This window comes from Blennius ocellaris (assembly GCF_963422515.1).
Source record: "Blennius ocellaris genome assembly, chromosome: 10".
Taxonomy (NCBI): Eukaryota; Metazoa; Chordata; class Actinopteri; order Blenniiformes; family Blenniidae; genus Blennius; species Blennius ocellaris.
In genome coordinates, this window is record NC_137659.1 from 20,216,391 (window position 1) to 20,234,783 (window position 18,393).

General features: G+C 40.7%; 2 protein-coding genes across 2 annotated transcripts; both read left to right on the top strand.

The window, feature by feature from the left end:
* Positions 1 to 12,851: 12,851 nt before the first annotated feature.
* foxq1a (forkhead box Q1a) lies at positions 12,852 to 14,175 on the top strand. Its single transcript, XM_080503999.1, has one exon. It carries the CDS (start codon positions 12,998 to 13,000, stop codon positions 13,829 to 13,831), a length of 834 nt encoding a protein of 277 aa, XP_080360125.1. The 5' UTR covers positions 12,852 to 12,997; the 3' UTR covers positions 13,832 to 14,175.
* A 1,560-nt stretch (positions 14,176 to 15,735) lies between these two features.
* On the top strand, positions 15,736 to 18,108 carry foxf2a (forkhead box F2a; the record flags this gene model as incomplete). The annotated part of the gene is made up of 2 exons (XM_080503762.1): positions 15,736 to 16,696; positions 17,936 to 18,108. 2 exons carry the CDS (start codon positions 15,736 to 15,738, stop codon positions 18,106 to 18,108), a joined length of 1,134 nt encoding a protein of 377 aa, XP_080359888.1.
* Between the last annotated feature and the right edge of the window lie 285 nt (positions 18,109 to 18,393).

The following is an 18,393-nucleotide window of genomic DNA, read 5'->3' on the forward strand; positions in this document are numbered from 1 at the left end:
ATATAGAATTAGACCAAAATTATCCATACACTGAACCCACAGGGAAAATTCATGGATATGTTTAGTTTATTTCTTCAAACCAAGACGTTTAGCCCCTGTTAGGGTAATGAAAACCAACAACAGAGAACAGTGGTATGTGTTCACATACTGGATTTACTGCAGTGGAGTAGGTGATGATGTGGCTTCCAGCTATCACTGTCCTCGGTGTGCAGGTGTGGCATTAATGTGGATTTCACTAAAGTGTTTGTGATGTTCAAAAAGAGACATGTAGGATGATTCTCCAGCTTCCTTTTGCTTGCACACAAAAACAGAACCACCTGATTGTATTGTCAGTTAACTGTGAGCTACTAAAGATCCCATTGTTTATTGGAGGAAATGCAAAGCTTCACTTTATTGCTTTTTTAGATGATAAGCAATCGTCCATGTGTCATAAAGTAATCTGAAGTCAGTCTGGATTGCTCCATTCAATGTCTTCACAACATAATGACCGGAAGATTGCAAAATGCTCATAACTGTGAACAGTTTGACTTTTTATACACACCGGTATGAACTATAGTAGCTTTTGTTATACTGTCTAAAGTTGTACTCAGAAATTAAGATAAATCTGAATGACCATGAGGCAATGATGCCACCGTATATCTATTTTAGATGTAGGTCAGGGTCATTGATATCATAAATCAATATGTTCATGTAATTCCACAACTTTTCGGAACATTGTGATAGTATTTATGACTATTATGACACTGCAGAGTAAGGGAAAGTTGAGTGGGCTCATTATTTGACACGAGATAACTTATAGCTTTTACTGTAGTCGTTGTCTTGTAGCTGTTTTCTATAGACTGGAGGACATGGAACATGTAACATGGACTATTCTCCACTGTATGGAACACTGAGGTCAACTTGTATCTTGAATATCATGATAACCCTGAATAAAAAACTTTATATGTCTGTTGCTGTTTGCAGTTTATTTCTGCTGTTTTGTTGTTTTCCTGATTCCTGAACTTTCCACAAGGGCCAACATCCAGAGGAAAGAGCATCTTCTTATTCTTTAAGTTTAGTGAGTATTTTCCAAGTCACGACTTGGTTTGCATTTTCAGTATCTTGTAAAAATAAATCCCCTTTGCCACTTGTAACTGTAATCAAGTTCACATTTTTCCATAATTTGCACAACATTGAGTCGGTGAAGCTGGAGAGTCGGGCTGAAGCAGCTCTGCGGTGGGGCGGAGGAGACGGCGATGTGTGCACTGCGTCCGAGATGTTAAATCTTGTAAGGATGGCAGGTAGGAGCACGCTAATTCACCTTCGAGATAGTCTGTGTATCCAAACTGTCATAAAAGATCCATTACTGCTGTCAGCGTGTGTGCAATAACACTCCTGGAGACAGTGCGAGGAGCCTGTGCACATACTGAGAGCCGTGCGCACACACACACATGCAGTTATATACACACACACACACACACGCACACACACACACACACACACACACGCACACACACTCGTCAAAAGTGTTGTAAACATTCTCCTATTCACAGACAAGTAAACTCACAGCAAGGACTGAAGCATTGCGCCGAGCTCGGGTCCAGTTGAGAGAGCAGACCCAGAGCCGTTTTGGAAGCGTGTTGCTTGGAAATAAATATCATTAAACTTAGCTGTCAGTTCACATTTGGCTCAGCGGATCATGCTGCCGTCCAAAGAACTTGGCTGTCCTCCATGCAAGTGCTGGTCTTTCTTTCTTCCCTCCTAAATGCACACGCACACACACACACACACACACACACACACACACACACACACACACACACACACACACACACACACACACACACACACACACACACACACACACACACACACACACACACACACACACACACACACACACACACACACACACACACACACACACACACACACACACACACACACACACACACACACACATTTGCAATCTAACATGCTACAACCACCACTCACAAAGAAACAGACCCAAGCAAATCCACACACATCCATGGCACTCTTAGACCACCTGGGAGATCTGTTTATGGAACCTGGCAGAGACCGCACCAGAACCAGATGTCACTTTTATTTCACTTTATCCACAAAAGTTACAAATAGACTCATTCATTTACATTTGAAAAATAGTTTTGTCATCAAGGGATACAGAGCTATGCTGTGATCACAGACAAGGATTTGCTGTTGTAAACACGCACGTACACACACAAAAAACACTCACACACACCAGAACGTGATCATCGGTTTCTGGCTTCGGGCATGATAGTGAATAATTTTATTATCTACTTTTCTGTGTTGTTTTATAAAGACGGGGCAATTAAACTATTTAAGACAACCATGGTAACAAGAGTAACAAATATTTAATATAGCAACCAAGCACTAAAAATAAACACGGAGATAAAGATTTTCAAACCCCTGAATACATATTCTCTTAAATCTTCTTGACAGGATAGCATTTGCCCTCCGATTGACTCCAATCTGAGTAGGCGTAAATAAGGTGTGTGCTGGTAGGCTTGTGTTCGTTTCGTGCAAAGCCAACATTTTACAGGCACTCACCTAAAGGGAGTTCCTCCTCCCATTTGCACGCAGGGCCCTTTGTTCTTTTTTCTTTTTTTTCCCTCCTGTCTTCTTTTCTCTCACTTGAACATAACCCAAACAGGTCCTGTAGACGTAGTAACTGTGATATTATCAAAGCATACTTCATTGGACGGGGATCCCAACACAGATCTTTCCATTTTTATTTTTTTTCTTCGTTGTTTCCTGCCTGCACAAATGAGACCGAGAAGCCTGAAGGCAGCCAAAACAAGTTGAGCATATTTGAGACAGGCTAAGTCCTGCTGACAGCTTTTAAATACTTTTTTTTTTTAATAACAGGTGGCTCTAAATAGATGTTTCATTTGGTTAATACACGCAACATTGTTTTGTGTACGTTTAAATATGGCAACAGTGGATGTCAAAGAGTTCAGTCAGACTTTTAAAGTTCTCTTCACCAATGTGAATTTCAAGCATAAAAATCAAACTTGAGTGTCCTTCTGGGCTCCAGATGATGTGGCACCGGGTTAGCCGTCAGTGTGGTAAACGTCAAAATACACAGATTTCAAATGCAGAAAGATCCCAATGCAGATAGTATCGTGACTCTCATCAAGATCCCACATAGGGCACACTTTACTGATTTTCACGGGGCAGCAGACCATGGCCTCACGCAACCGCTGTCCTTACAGATAAAGGATGAAGATTTCTGGTCAGTCAACATACTGCAATACTTGTTTGTCACCGAGAAGATGTATCACACACTCATGTTTCAAAAAGCATTACTGTCATCACTTATATCCATACACAGGTACACCTCAAAACGTTTGAAAATTATGAAAAAAATATTATACATATATATATATATATATATATATATATATATATATATATATATATACACACACACACACACACACACATACATACATACATATACATATATATACATTTTACATAGTGTGATTAGGATAGTAAAACCTTCACAGGCTTGAAGTTTGTTATACTCTATCTGCTTAGTTTTTTTCTCTATCAGTAATTCTCACATACTTGCATGGAAAAGAAACATACAGAAATGAGAATATTTCACTAAATCAGATTTTTCCACTTTATTTGTTTAACCGGAGGCCATCGTTATGTTAGAAATGCTTGAAACTTTTAGATTGTTCATTAACTTTTTAAAAATCCGTAAACTGGTAATCATTCACAATTATGACTTATTAAGTGGGCTGTTACTTGCTATTGAAAGTAAAAGGAAAGTAAATTGTGAATTCATTTTAATCGTCTCCCTTAATCCTAATAATTAGTCTTAATAATGAGCAGTCAGCTGTATAGAGGTCAAGACGCATTAACCGGCACTCTGTTGGTCAGTCTGATTAATGATCCACTCTTTAGGTTCAGTTGAAGTTTTGTCACGTCAGTATCCTCTGGTTAGTGCTTCGTAAAAGAAACATACATGTGTACAAAAAAAAAAGAAAAGCAAGATAAACTACCAACAAGGAGACAGCAACAGGGGAGAACCTATTTTTTTTTATTTCAGGCGGTTATTGCTAATCAGGAGTACCAAGCTGTTGCTAAAGTTGGCTTGTGAGCAGGACAGAGAGCGAGACAGCAGCTTTACAACTGTCGACTGACACGTAAGTGTCGTAGCAGTAATGAGAACTACAGCTAAAAGTGGTTGTGTTTTTATTCCCATCACTGCCTCTTAAAGTCACGTTAAAGTACAACTGGTGTGTGTGTGTGTGTGTGTGTGTGTGTGTGTGTGTGTGTGTGTGCGCGCACACTTTCTCTCCTGCTTCTGGGATGATTTTTATTCTTCAGGACAACTTTAGATTAAGAAAAATATATATAAAAGAATGTGTCATTTGCAAGGAATCCTTGCGAAATAACTGTAATTTGTAATGGAAATGTGGCCACACATTGCAAAACTGTTTAAACTAATCCAGGGCAGGTTATGTATAATAATGAGGTCCCAGAATAAAGAAGTAAAACTCTGCGGATTCTTTTGTTTAGTTTGGTTTAATCATTATAAGGAATGTCATAACGTTTACATGTCTGTTTTACATTTGTTTCGTCGGGGTAGCTGGGGTGTCAGTTTGAATGGAACCTGCTTTGTTTAAAGTCAGCATGATTATAGAAGGAAATAAAGGCAAATGGTTGAGCTGTTTGAGGTCGGCTCAGCTTCATGCTTGCCCTGCCTACCTGCCTGCACTGCAGCATTAACATCTAACAGGAACGAGCAAACAAGGAAGCGTAAACAACCCTAATAACACAAGGAACAAACTAATAGCCTGTAAAAGGAATTAGTTTTAAGTTCTATAAACACATGTCATATTTTGATGTCTCATTTCATCTTGCTCTACAGCTCAGCTCGGTTACTTTAATTTTGGGATTAAATTCATGCTTCTAGCAGATTGGCTTTGATCACTGTCGCTGCAGATGGCTTTCTAAACCTTTGTTTTTCATGTGATTGAATGTGACAAAATGTACTAGTTGCTGTGGCAACATAAGTACATGCACGGGAAGAAAATGAGAGAACATGCCTGTTCTTGTTTATGGCTCTGAATTGTTTCTATTTTGGAAGTGCTGTGATCTGAAGCTTGGGGCACCAACACTGGCACCAGGAAAAAAAAAAACTCAAGGTTGTTGGTCACATTGAAGACAGACTGAGAATATGCAAGTGGTAACTAAAGAACTGATAAGGTGTTGTATTTAGCTATCATTTTAATGTCAAAGGGCTTCAGTGGATGTGAAACTGAGTTCTGTGTTGAGTTTCCAACTGAAATTAAATATTGTAATTTTTTTATGACATGAAGGTGGAATAAATGCCTTTAATTGCCAGTTGTTTAATAAAAGTTTCTGCAAGGAGAAACATCATTCCTCGACATATGAACCCTTATGACACATATTCCCCTGTTCTGTTCTAATATTTTCTCATGGGATTATTATTTCAATAGAAATACATGTTAAGTATCACTGATACATGGACTCCGTCATCATTTTTGTGTTGCTTTTGCTCCTATTATGACTATTAATATATCATATAATCCTCCTTTTCTCTTTTTTCAGCTCTGAACATGATTCTGTCCTCAAATATAAAATGCAGGCACATTCAGAGACATGAACGATATGAATACATTTTTTTCCACTTTGTCATATTGTCTCATGAAAACTATTTTTAATGGATGGATGGATGGATGGTGTGGCACTACAATATCTCCATTCCTTCATTTTTATATCTGTCAATGTTTAACTTGGCCTCGTATTTCATCCACACGACCAGTCATACTTGCATTCGTTATATAAATAAACTTATACTTCTTTTTAGAGAATATACAAGAGAGAAGAATGCCTCAGAAATGAAATCAAGAGAACAATGTATAATAATTAAAGCTCGTCGTTTCATATTTTTCACATGTATTAGCTCCTAAATTGCCCTCATCTGTCAGCGCTGACCTGAATGAAGAAACTGTGAAACTCCGTCAGGATTAAACTGACATGTTGTCATAGTTCACATATTTCTTTCGAGGTTTCTCTTCAAGACACTTTGTATAAACTGTCAGATCAGTGGAGATGATAAATGTTTGACAGCTGCTTGATTAATCAACAGATGACAAATGTAGGACACTTTTCTTTTAAAAAGAATAGTGAGGAACCTAAAACCTGTTTGCCGTCAAGTATTTTTCAAATAACCCACCGACGTTGGCCTTGCACAAAATGAATCATAAAGTGTTTGTTTCTCGACTGTTTGCACAGGTGAATATTTCTGTCTCTTGTATGAGCAACCAGCACATGGGAGTTTTTAAAGAAGTGGTGTAAATTATGGGAGAAAAACATTCGCTTTATGTAACTCAGATGTCTGCGGCCAGGCTGAAGTGTTTACCTTGAATCTCTCTTCCTCCCACGGTGTGATGATGTTTTGTAGCCCTGCTGCTTGTCAGCAACAGCTTATGAGGCTCTCTACTTTGACATGCTAGATCTCGAAACAGACCTCACTACCAGGAACCCCTGGGAGAATAAATAGAGACAAGATTGACCCCTTCGCTTACCGTCATCACTCACTCTGTTATGACTTTACACCACAATTTAGTGTGGAAATTGTTTCCCCATTCGCAAAGCTAAATGACATCCCTATCTCGGCCCACGCTCGCTGCAGCGTCCTCAGAGTTTGACTCAGAATTTCCCTCTGGTATTTTCTAAACAAGAAGTTAAGTGGTGTACTCATGGAGAAGGCTACACATTTCTGCTTTTATGCTGCATATCCTCACTTAATATGCACAAATCAGTTTTTTTTCGAGATGCACGCAGCGCTCATATGCACTCTAAATCAGAATCCGTCACAATTCCTATTTCTGAGGTTGTTACTTCATCCTGCATGGGACCCTGCATGACTTTATGCTGGAGGCGAGGGGTTCAAGATGTTGGTTGAAGTCAAGGCCCAGCCTTTCTGTGCAGAGTTTGCATGTTCTCAATGGGCTTGCTTGTTGGGACAGTTGTCTGGTGCCGACTTGAATTCTATTGTTGTTGATCATCTTCAGTTTGGCTTCAGCTTGGAGGACATGAGCTGATTATTACTGCTCTGTCTACCGTTTTTACATGTCTGACTGTTGACTCTTTGCTATAAATAGCTAAAGAAACAATTTTGTTTGTTGTTATTTGTATTACACTGAAACACGAGGCTTTCCAAATGAAAACAAAAACAAAAACAAGTTGGCACAACTGAAAATGGTTAGTATATCAAACTGATAATGACTTGGTTTAACTTACAAATGTTTACATTCTTAGTAGGCCTCACAACAAAATGTATGAACAATAATCAGACAGCAAATCTGTTGCTGTTTTTTGGAAATTTGTTCAAACTTAAAATTTTGAGTTAAGATTCATACATCATGTGCAATAAGTTGTTGTTTTTTCAACATTTTCAGTTTTACAATGTGCTACATTTCATCCGTAGTTGATGTTAATGGTGACTGAATAAGAGTGAACGTGAGTTGTGTTTGGTGAAGAATCAACTAAAGTAATAAACAAACAGAAATTACAACACAATATAAAACATTTTAAAACAACGTTGAAAAAGAGAGAGAAGTTTAATATTGGAGAACAAGGAGGCACTGAAATAAAGAAAATGTACATGTTAATGATGGGTATATTGAATTTAAACAAGAAAACACTTTATTAATTTCCATATATCCAGAATCACACCAATGATAATGGATGATCATCTCATCAGTAGAATACACCCATTTCATTATTTGTGATCCTCACAATAGTGCAGAAGGATTTGCAGTTTTATTTACTTCTCCACTTGTGGACAGCTTCTGTCGTGTGTTTTTACTTACAGTTAATGCTCCTCCATTATATCTGCGCCTCCTGTTTGTCTGGCGGCTAATTATCATCACTTCTTAAGTGTCAAGACCAAAATAGAAACTTCATTCCCAAACCAGCAACAGGTCGGTGCCCGCTTTCAAAAATTCTTTTGTGGTTGGTTTTTTCTGTTGAGAGTCACGAAAGAACGTAAATGTTGTTTACTATCGTATTCAAAGTTGGTTCAATATCAAACAATAATAATAGTACAAGACAAAACCAAGTGGCTAAACTTGCAAAAAGTTGCACTAATGAGGATATTCATATTTAATAGACAAGGATGTATGCTATCAGAGGCTGGGGTGAGATATACATGAAAAAAACATGCGGAGCCGAATGTACACAAAGAATCCATCTCTATAAGCTGCGCGATGATGACTAAGAACACGCACATGTTTGTGCAAACCCATAATGCTTGAGTTAAATACTAAGACACTGGCAATGTGGTTTGAAAACATAGCTGTCAAAATACTATAATTAGTGACTGACGAAATATGTTGAGGTGGAACGTATTGTACAATAATTATAAACACATAGTTTCCATAAATAGTGTAAAGGAATGCCTCGAATCAACATGCAATTCTCGGTGTATTTTGAGCAAGTGAATACTGCAACTGTGTGAGGCTTCCCAGATCTCCGCTCCTCTCAGGAGTTCAATTATCTGCAAAACATCTCCAATAATCTGAAGCTTTGCACGCAAAGCTTTTTGTTTGTATAGACAGACAGACAAGAATCCTTCAGTGGGAGTTATGCAAACTCAAGCTTTGTCAATCTGACATCTCTCTGCACGGTTATTTTTAGACGTCTTGTGGAATTTGCTGCGACGGTTTACATTACTGAAATACTCCGAGAAGTTTCAATATTTTCTTCGATTTTACAAAATGCATCATCATTTGTCCTAAACGTGTTGAAACGGCGAAAGAAAGATGATGAATTGGAGTTGCACAAATATGACTGAGCTCCAAGATAAACTGGCTGTTTAAAGGTAGACTCGACGTTGAAAGATGGAAAATGTTGCTAAGAACAAGTTAGAATTCCCCAGATGTATCATCTGAGCATGCCTTCATTACATTGTCCTTGCCATTTATTGGTGTTAATATTTTAGATGTTATTTGTAAGCCAGCTGGTTTAAGGAAACCAGAATCTGGATTAGAGTGAGCTGGCAAACTGTGTGGCCACCTCTCTTATCGATGTCACATTATGTCTCCTCAGTCGGTTAACACTCACGCACTGACTCACACTCATTCAAGTTATTGATGTTTGTCCACATTGGCACATCTTCCATGACTGACGCAGTAACCTGGCGTGAACATACCAACTCCACATTGAAGAGCTAATAAACAGGAAAGTTCTCATTGTGGAGATGGAGCACGGGCCACTGAGCATCGTGGCCTTTGGAACATCTTGTTTAGTTTTAACACGGAAAATATCTAACAAACCTGGTTGACGGTCTTCACAAACACACAGTCACTAAATATCATGTTTCAGTTTGCATTACAATGATGATAACAATACCGCCATTCAATAGCAAACATGTGTAATTAGTTATCATCAACATTGAACATATTGACTTGAACGAGATGTGAGATATCGTCACATATGTCAAAAATGTCATATATGAAGCCCAGTCTCTTTTACTGCATCTCATTATATCGTTATAATCAATTTAGGTTAGCAGACGGCTGGAAGTGGCCCCAGCTGACCGTGGGCGAAGGCTGGTTACACTTTAGACACGTTTTCTCCAATACAGAGGATACAGCCTGATCATGTCAACAGATTCCTCCACTGGATCACACAAACTTGTTTTAATGATAGACAATGCTAGAAAAACTTTCTCACGTCATTGACTTTCATTCCTATGATCCATTCTGATTTCAGAATACAAGACTCTTCAAATGATTGTTGGTATGATCAGAATGAGACTCATTTCCATAAACGTCAGTGCAGCTGTGGGTCTCACCAATTCCTCCGCCTGTTTCAAAGCCACTGCTTTGTTCTTTACACCTGCAATCAACTCACGATATTTATATTCCTTCATAGTCCAACAAATGACTGGAAAATATTTTTTTCTTCACAAACAGTCAGACAGAAGGAACTTATTGGGAGCCTTGGTGTTCTGACTGTGTTTCTTTCATTTCGGTTCCAGGCTGAGAAGGACTGATTGACTTGAGCGCAAAGCTTACACGAAAACTGTGGAATAAACTGACTGTGAGCGAGAGCAGAGCTCCATTGTGTTGTTGAGCTTTATACACTGAACCGTAAATGAGTTCTCACGCAGCTGTGTGTGCACACCCCGTGCTCACGAAGCCAGGGGTATGGTTTATTATTTCAAAATGTGTATGAGACTTTTGAATTCTTAAGAACTGAAGCCAATGCAGAGTGAGTCTGAGCTGTATTCACAGCCTTCGTCGAGTTAGTCACAGGAAGCCGGGCGCTTCACGGAGCTCCTTATTCCAACATGTCGACCGATGACACTTCAAGGACGACACAAGAGCTTGAGTGGCGGCATATTGTACCAAAACCACCAGCTCACATCTGAAAGTCACTATTAATGTGACAAGAAATATGTTTTACTGTATCAGGGCTTCTCTTTGAAATTATATATATATATATATATATATATTTGCATTATTCCGCTTCCCAACTTTCCTCCTGCAGTGGAGACGTACTTTTATACAAATAGCTCTCAGGTATATGTGTGCTTTGAATGTGAAGCTGATAATAACTAAAAGATATTATCTGATCTGCCATCAGTTGGAATGAACCACATGATTCTACTATAATGTGCTCATAAATCTTGTACATAAATCTGGTGAGGCTGGTGCAGAGGGAGCAGCTGCACAGGGTGCTAAAAGTGTGAGAAGTGAAATGGAATTGATCAGATCAAACTGTTAAGAAATTACATTTCCTAGCAATACATTCAACATAAGCAATGCACATTTAATATAATTTCCCCAGTGTTTTGTAATGAAGATTGATAGCCTACTTGATTGCTGTCAGTGGTGTAGAAGAAGTAGATTTACTTTAATAGATATTGAAAATAAAGGCCAAAATAGAAACTTTCAATTATTTCTTTCAATACTCAGACACACAGTGGTTTGGTGCAACAGTTCCTACAGCTTCAGCTGTCGTTAAAGCTAACAGGCGACACAGTGAAGCGACAGCTCTGCTGGTCGCTGACCGATTTCATAAACATCAAAGGAAATGAGTCGGAGCTCACTTAAACTTCAGTCATTAGAGCTGCTTTAGAGATTTCATTATAGTAATCAGATCCTCGCCCAATATTTTCAAAAGGACTGACATTAGAGTACTTTATGACGCCTCATTCCTGAACCTGCCCATATCTTCCAGCAGAACACCTGCTTGAGATACGTTGCACCATAAAATGAACACCACTCTCTAAAAATCCTTATTTCAAGACGTAGACTCTCACACACAAATAGATGGATAAATAAATCCTCTTGAGTGGTGGAATAACAATACTATTCAGAAACACCTGAGCTTAAAGCCACTCCTTCATTCTTTTATGCTTTATTTTTACTGTGGATGATGCAACTCGCAGCTCTGTTACAGAGCATATAAGCTGTTATTAAGCAGGTCACAATGTACACGAGAACTCACACAGATGCAGAGTGGCCTCACAAGCAGCTACATGCAGTGAACTGAATGAATACGTGGTATTTGAGCTCTTGTCATTGTGTGGTTAGCTTAGAGGAATCCATCCTTGACATGCCACCATTCAAAACAGTGACTTCACCAAAGATTCTGTGTCACACTCAGCACAAACAGATTATTATCTGAAAATCAAAACATTCACACCTCGCGCAAACATGTGTAACTTACACGCGAAACACTTTGAAAACTCCAGTCCGTACAAACACAAGTTGAACCACTTGGCACTTTGGCACAGAGGCATGAGAGGGATGTCAGCCTTGCTTTCCAGGTGGTTCAGTGGGAGATTATTTCTACATTTAACTGTTGACTGACACTGATGCAGCGCAACCAGAAGCTGGGTTTGTCTGCAGGAGGCAAGACTGCTGATTAAAGGTCATTGAGTTCAACAAAACCTCCAAAGGAACCATGAAAAGCGATGGGAGGGGATCCATTCACAAGGTGGGGTGATTAAAAATGAAACACTGTCATTAGCAATTAGAAGGCATTACAGAGAGTTCCGACTTGATCTGATCTGATCGTCTGATGGGTTTGTTGTCATAGCTGTACTGCTGTTTCCTTGGAATTACATCACAAGAGGCCATCGACTGAGATCTTTCAAAACCTCGGGGCAGTTCATTGAGGAGGAAAATAAACCATAACAAGTAATTTGTAAGACAAATGCACATTCTTGGGACTAAGCAAAACTGACATTCACACCAGAGACAGAAAGCTTTGAAAGATCCAGACTCTAGTAAAAATGTATACATCTCTACACTCACAGATTGCTCTTTTGATTTTTTTTACACGCATTGGGAATGCAAATAAGCATTTCTTATTTATTTTGAGGATAATTGGGCTGTTAGAAAAGTTTACACAGAAAAAGACGGTTTGAGATTACAGTGGTTCCTCAAATTGGCACGCAACTCTGTACCTGCTCGAACCGCACCTTAAAATATAAAGGAGTCCTACGCCCCCTGGTTGTCTCAGGTGAAACAGTGAAGGTGTACCAGAGATCACATTTCACAGGTGAGACGGACAAAGCCGCTCTATTGTTCATTTTGGAGAACCTATATATAACTACTTCTAAAAAAAAAAAAAACGAAAAAAAAATCAACGGCATATTCACGATTGCAGCTTTATGGTTATAATCGTGTCATGTAGACCGACCTGCGAGCGATGATAAAGATGTTTTGATGCTTGACATCTTTGGAAAGCTCCGCCTACTTGGGTTGGTGCTGAGGTGAACAGGCTATAAAGTGCAGCTCACTCAGGCTAAAGGTGAGACGGGCTCCAGTGCTCTGGCAGGTATGATCGAAAGGACTCACATCTTTGAATACAGATCAAGGCAACTTGCGTCTTGACGCACACACAGAGCTCCGGACTTTTACGCACGCAGTGTTCGGGACTGTTTACGATTCTACACAGCATCACTTGAAGCATGAAGCTGGAGGTGTTGTGTGGGAGCCACTATGACACCACGAAGCACTCGGAGGTGTCCAGTGATGCAGAGGGGAACGCGCGGTCTCCTCTCTGCGCCGAGGAGGAGCTGGGCTCGGATGGGGACTGCGTGGCGCACAGCCCCTCACCTGTTACTCTGTGTGGAAGCAGCAAGTCCAAGCCCTACACACGGAGACCGAAGCCCCCGTTTTCATACATCGCTCTCATCGCCATGGCCATCCGGGACTCCCCCTCTGGGCGGCTGACACTGGCCGAAATAAACGACTATCTGATGAAGAAGTTCCCTTTCTTCAGAGGCAGCTACACCGGCTGGAGGAACTCCGTGCGACACAACTTGTCTCTGAATGACTGCTTTCTCAAAGTGCTCCGGGACCCTTCAAGACCGTGGGGAAAGGACAATTACTGGATGCTCAATCCTCACAGCGAGTACACGTTTGCGGATGGGGTCTTCCGGCGGAGAAGAAAGCGCATTAACAAAAGGTTCGGCAAGGAGGGGGGGATGTCTGAGGGCGCGCAGGAGCCGCAGAGCCTCCACCAGCCTGCCCCGAACACCAACACTGACTCCTGCCCCAAGTTTACCAGCTCGTTTGCTATTGAGAGTATCCTCAGCACGCCGTTCAAGAGAGACTCAGACAGAGAAGCGTTCCCCACCGTCCCCGCCTTCACCTGGACGCGCCACAGTGCACTGATGATGAATCACTCAAACACACCTGCCTCATTTCCATACGTTAAGGCGCCCTACCACTTGGACGTGTCCGCGGCGCACATGCCATCCGTGTATGGGAGTCGGCTGCATTGCCATTACCACATCTAAAAATCAGACTCTATTGTTATCCAGTGTTGAAAAGTTCACTTTTGAGCACTGACGGGATTTACAGAACAGACACCAAAAGACAGAAATCTTTAACTTTTTTTTTATGATTGGGACTGAAATGGATGCGGCATTATTATGGTGACATGGTGTTTTCACGTTATATATTTTTTTGTAAACTTTTAAGATGTTTCTTTTTGAATATGTTATTTAATTTTCAGCTATGTGTTACTGAAAAGACTATTCACTCCATCTGTTTAAAAAAAGTGTTAAAATGTGCACTTTTTTGTGGACCCTTTCTTTCAAACCTTTTTGCTCTTTGCAATAAAATAAAATGAATTAACTCATGTCTGTGCGTTTTCCGTTGTTGCACTCGAATTACAGAGCAGACACGATGGCTGTGAAGCCAAATAAAGACTGACACCTGTTTGCAAACATGAACACCTGTTAAGTGCCAGTGTGGTTATGTGTGTTGGGGCGTGTGTGTGCGTGACTCCACCTTGCAGCAAACCTTTTGGAAGCGCTGCCAGGGATTGGCTGAACTGCAAGCAGAGCCTCCTTCACAGGTTTGGGAGAGAAAAAAAAACCCCAAAACAATCAAACCCTTCCACCAGGGCATGTGTAGGCCCGTATTGTACGGAATTGACAAAATAATTGGATAATAATGATATTAGGAATTTAAATTAATAATACGTTTTAGCCTCTTAATTTCCAGCATCATTTATGTTACTAAATTAAACTGATATAATATATTGACTTTCCAATGTCCGTCAAGCTGCTGCAGGATGGAAACGTTCAGTATTTATATTTTCTGCCTGACCCCAGGAGTTGTGGCTTCAGACAGTACACATGCGCAGGAAAAGTTGACACAAATAGTGCATCCTGGACAAACTGGGAAGAAATGTCTTCTATTTAAGCCCATTCTTCTGAGTGTAGAAAGTCGGTTTCCTTTGAAGCAGCTGTGCATCCTGACCGCAGCAGGGTGATAAGTTTGCTTTAGGTGATATTGGCTGTAGACTTTCTTTCCACTTTGGAAGTTGTTTCAGATCAACGTATACCTTGAAATAAAACCATTTGCATCATTATTATAATTAATATTGTTGGTGTGAGGACTTTTGCTAGATTTTTTTATTTTTTTTTAAATACATAGATGTAATCCAGGCTCCGAGGGGTAAACTGACACTGGCTGCGCTGTGTGTGGTATGTTGGCACGCTCTGATGGAAAAAGCATGCTTCCTCTCATGTCAGAGCCCCAGCATATCCCAAACAAATCAGGACCTCAGAAGTCCTGCTGTACAACTTTACGATTCAGAGCGACTGACAGGTAACGTCATTGTTTGCACTGCGCGTGAGGTCAAAGTGGACAAGTCGTTGTCCCCCCCCCCCCACCCCCGTCGTCGCTTTATTTGTCGTCGTTTTTCCGCTGGATATATCCCAGCAAAACGCACGTCAGTCAAATATGGACTGAGGTGTTTTGGAGAGTGAGTCGTGGGAGGAGATTTGTCTGATTCCACCGCGCCGCGTCCGGCTTCTAGTCTGGACCCTGGCCAGATGGGGAGGGAGTAGCCCTGTTCCTGGTGATTTCTTGGAGGGATCTTGGGGGACAGAGGGGCAGAGAGAGATTTAACAACTGATAGGTGGTCGAGTTGTGTTTGGCGGTGGATATGCGCAGGCACAGTTGCGGGGCATTATTTCCCCTCTCTTATGGGAGAATTGCCAGCGATGGACAGAGAGAGGAAGGAGGAACAGCGGCTGGTGTTTCTTGATTTTCACCGCAACGACCTTGCACAGTATCGCAGAGGGACACTCGGCTTGAAATATTTAGTCGGCGGACCTTTCACAGCCCTCCGCGTGCGCACTTGTTCCGCAGATCTAACGGTGAATGAAGATAAAAAGGAGGCACAGCCATGACAACTGAAATTTCCCAGCAGCATTTGGACGGCTCAAATCCAATGAGCTCCAGTCCAGCTGCTCCAAGTGCATCTCTGAGCGCACAGCCGGTGATGGAGAGCGCGCAGCACGCACCAACCAAAGGGAAACGGGGGAACTCCGGCTTGAGGCGCCCTGAAAAGCCCCCCTACTCATACATTGCACTGATCGTCATGGCAATACAAAGCTCTCCGACCAAAAGGCTTACTCTGAGCGAAATCTATCAATTCCTGCAGGCGCGATTCCCTTTCTTCAGGGGCTCCTACCAAGGATGGAAGAATTCAGTCAGACACAATCTGTCTCTGAACGAGTGTTTTATTAAACTGCCCAAAGGTCTCGGCAGACCGGGGAAGGGGCACTACTGGACCATCGACCCGGGCAGTGAGTTCATGTTCGAGGAGGGCTCGTTCCGTCGCAGGCCGCGGGGGTTCCGTCGGAAATGCCAGGCTTTGAAACCAATGTACAGGATGATGAATGGCATTGGCTTCGGTGCGCCAATGCTGCCGCAGAACTTTGATTTCCAGTCATCCTCGGGCTCATTAGCATGTCACAACGGCTACAACTTAGATTTAATGGGCAACACGGTTCCAGGTGGGTTTGAAGGACTCGCCGGAGGACACCACGTCCCACACATGTCCTCCAACTCCGGCTCTCCCTACATGGCTCCGTGTCAGGTGGCTTCTAACGCAGACTATTGCGCGGACAGCCGCAGCAGCCCCCTGCAGTCCTCCCCGGCCATGGTAGGAGCTCTGGACTGTCAGTCTCCTTATGCAAATGCGGCCTCTCACTGGAGCGCACCTGGGGTGTCTTCCTACATCAAGCAGCAGTCTCTGGCATCCAGCAGCCCGAACTCCTCCGCTGTGCACACGGGGATGCCTTCTTACTCTCTGGATCAGGGATACCTGCACCACAATGCACGAGATTCGTCGGACATTTCAGGTACAGTTTGCCCAACCATATCACAAAATATAAATTGCATACATGCTGACATCTGATTGGGGTTTAGGCTCTGGATGGCCTGATCAGACAAGGAGGCCATCGCTCTTTTGTCATGCAATTGTATATAACATTGTAAACCATCAAACAAACAAACAAACAAACAAACAAACAAATAAATACATAAGCACAAATAGGCCAAATAACTAAATGTTAGTATAGGTTGAGTACAATCGCAACGGATTGTTGATTCACATCTCTCATCTTATCTTCCTGACAACCCAAACGGAACACACGCAAAACAGCATTTAACAAGTAAAATATTTGACCTTTTTTTTTCCATCTTGTTAAATTTTGCATGCAATATGCAAATCTTTTTTATGTGTCACAGAACACAGTGTCTCCAATTTAAATTCCATATGCTATGACTTAGTCGCCACAAATATGTCTTAGAGGCCTCTGTGCCAAAAAAGTGCGCAATACTCAATCACAACGACACAACAGCACATGGAAATGCAAGGATAAAAAAGGAAGATGTTCATAAACAAGCTATCATCGCCAATTGTTTTTGTTAATTCAATTCATATCATCTTAGGCTTTTTCAAGACAATTATACTTCTATTTTTACAGTGAGTATTCATATATTCTGAATTGTCGTTTGAATTTATTTAAAAAGTTCAAATCTGATACAGAATATTGTTATTGTTTCTTTTAGAAGAAGCTGAAATACAAAACGAAATTGCCGCAACAATATATAATTCAATACCCGAATGGCTGCTTTATTTGACCTTATTTATTCATTTTGTAAACCTTGATAGTGGAAGTTACACCGGTTGTTCATCTGTCACATATAACACGCACCATTTTGTCACACAAGATTTTTTTTTTTAAATGTATATGTATAATACATGTTATTTATTAGACTATAGATATTATAATTTAACAGATGCCTATTTAAATGTGATGATCCGTCATCTCTCGCTGCATCTTTCACAACATATTTAATGCGTGAAAGGTTGCTCGTGATTTTCTAATACGATTTTAATTATAAATGAATAACAATTAAATTGACTGATGAATGGCAAATTATTCCATAAAGCACCAAGTATTTTATTATTATGTTGTTGTTTTTTTAGCTGCCCTACTATCTGCAAACAACATGGTTTGTGTTAACTTTTGACTAAAACTGCAGCTCGAGCTTGACTGTGATGATCTGACCTCTCGTGTCCTGTTTGTTGACAGTGGGATTGTCTCGATATTCCGGCCATTCAGCTCCTGTGTGCGACAGAAAGGAGTTCGTTTTAAACCTGAACGGAATCTCTTCCCTCCACCCGGGCAGCGGAGGATCTTATTATCACCAACTCCATCACCATCACCAAAGTGTCTATCAGGACGTAAAGCCATGCGTAATGTGACCAGAAGTAAAAAAAAAAACAACAACAAAAAACCACCAGCGAAAACATATCTACCAGCATCTGTGTGGAGTTATTCTGCAAAACTAATTTTTTTTTTAAGTAAAGAAAATAATTTCTTTGATCTTTCACTTTAATAAGAAAAGAAAAAAACACTTTTGTGGAGCTTTACGTGACTGACTCACATGGATAAACAATAACTACGTTTTACTGAAATAAATGTCCCAAACAAAGTATATTCATGCACTTTGTTTTGTTTTTATTACAACTGTTTTCGATAGTGTAACA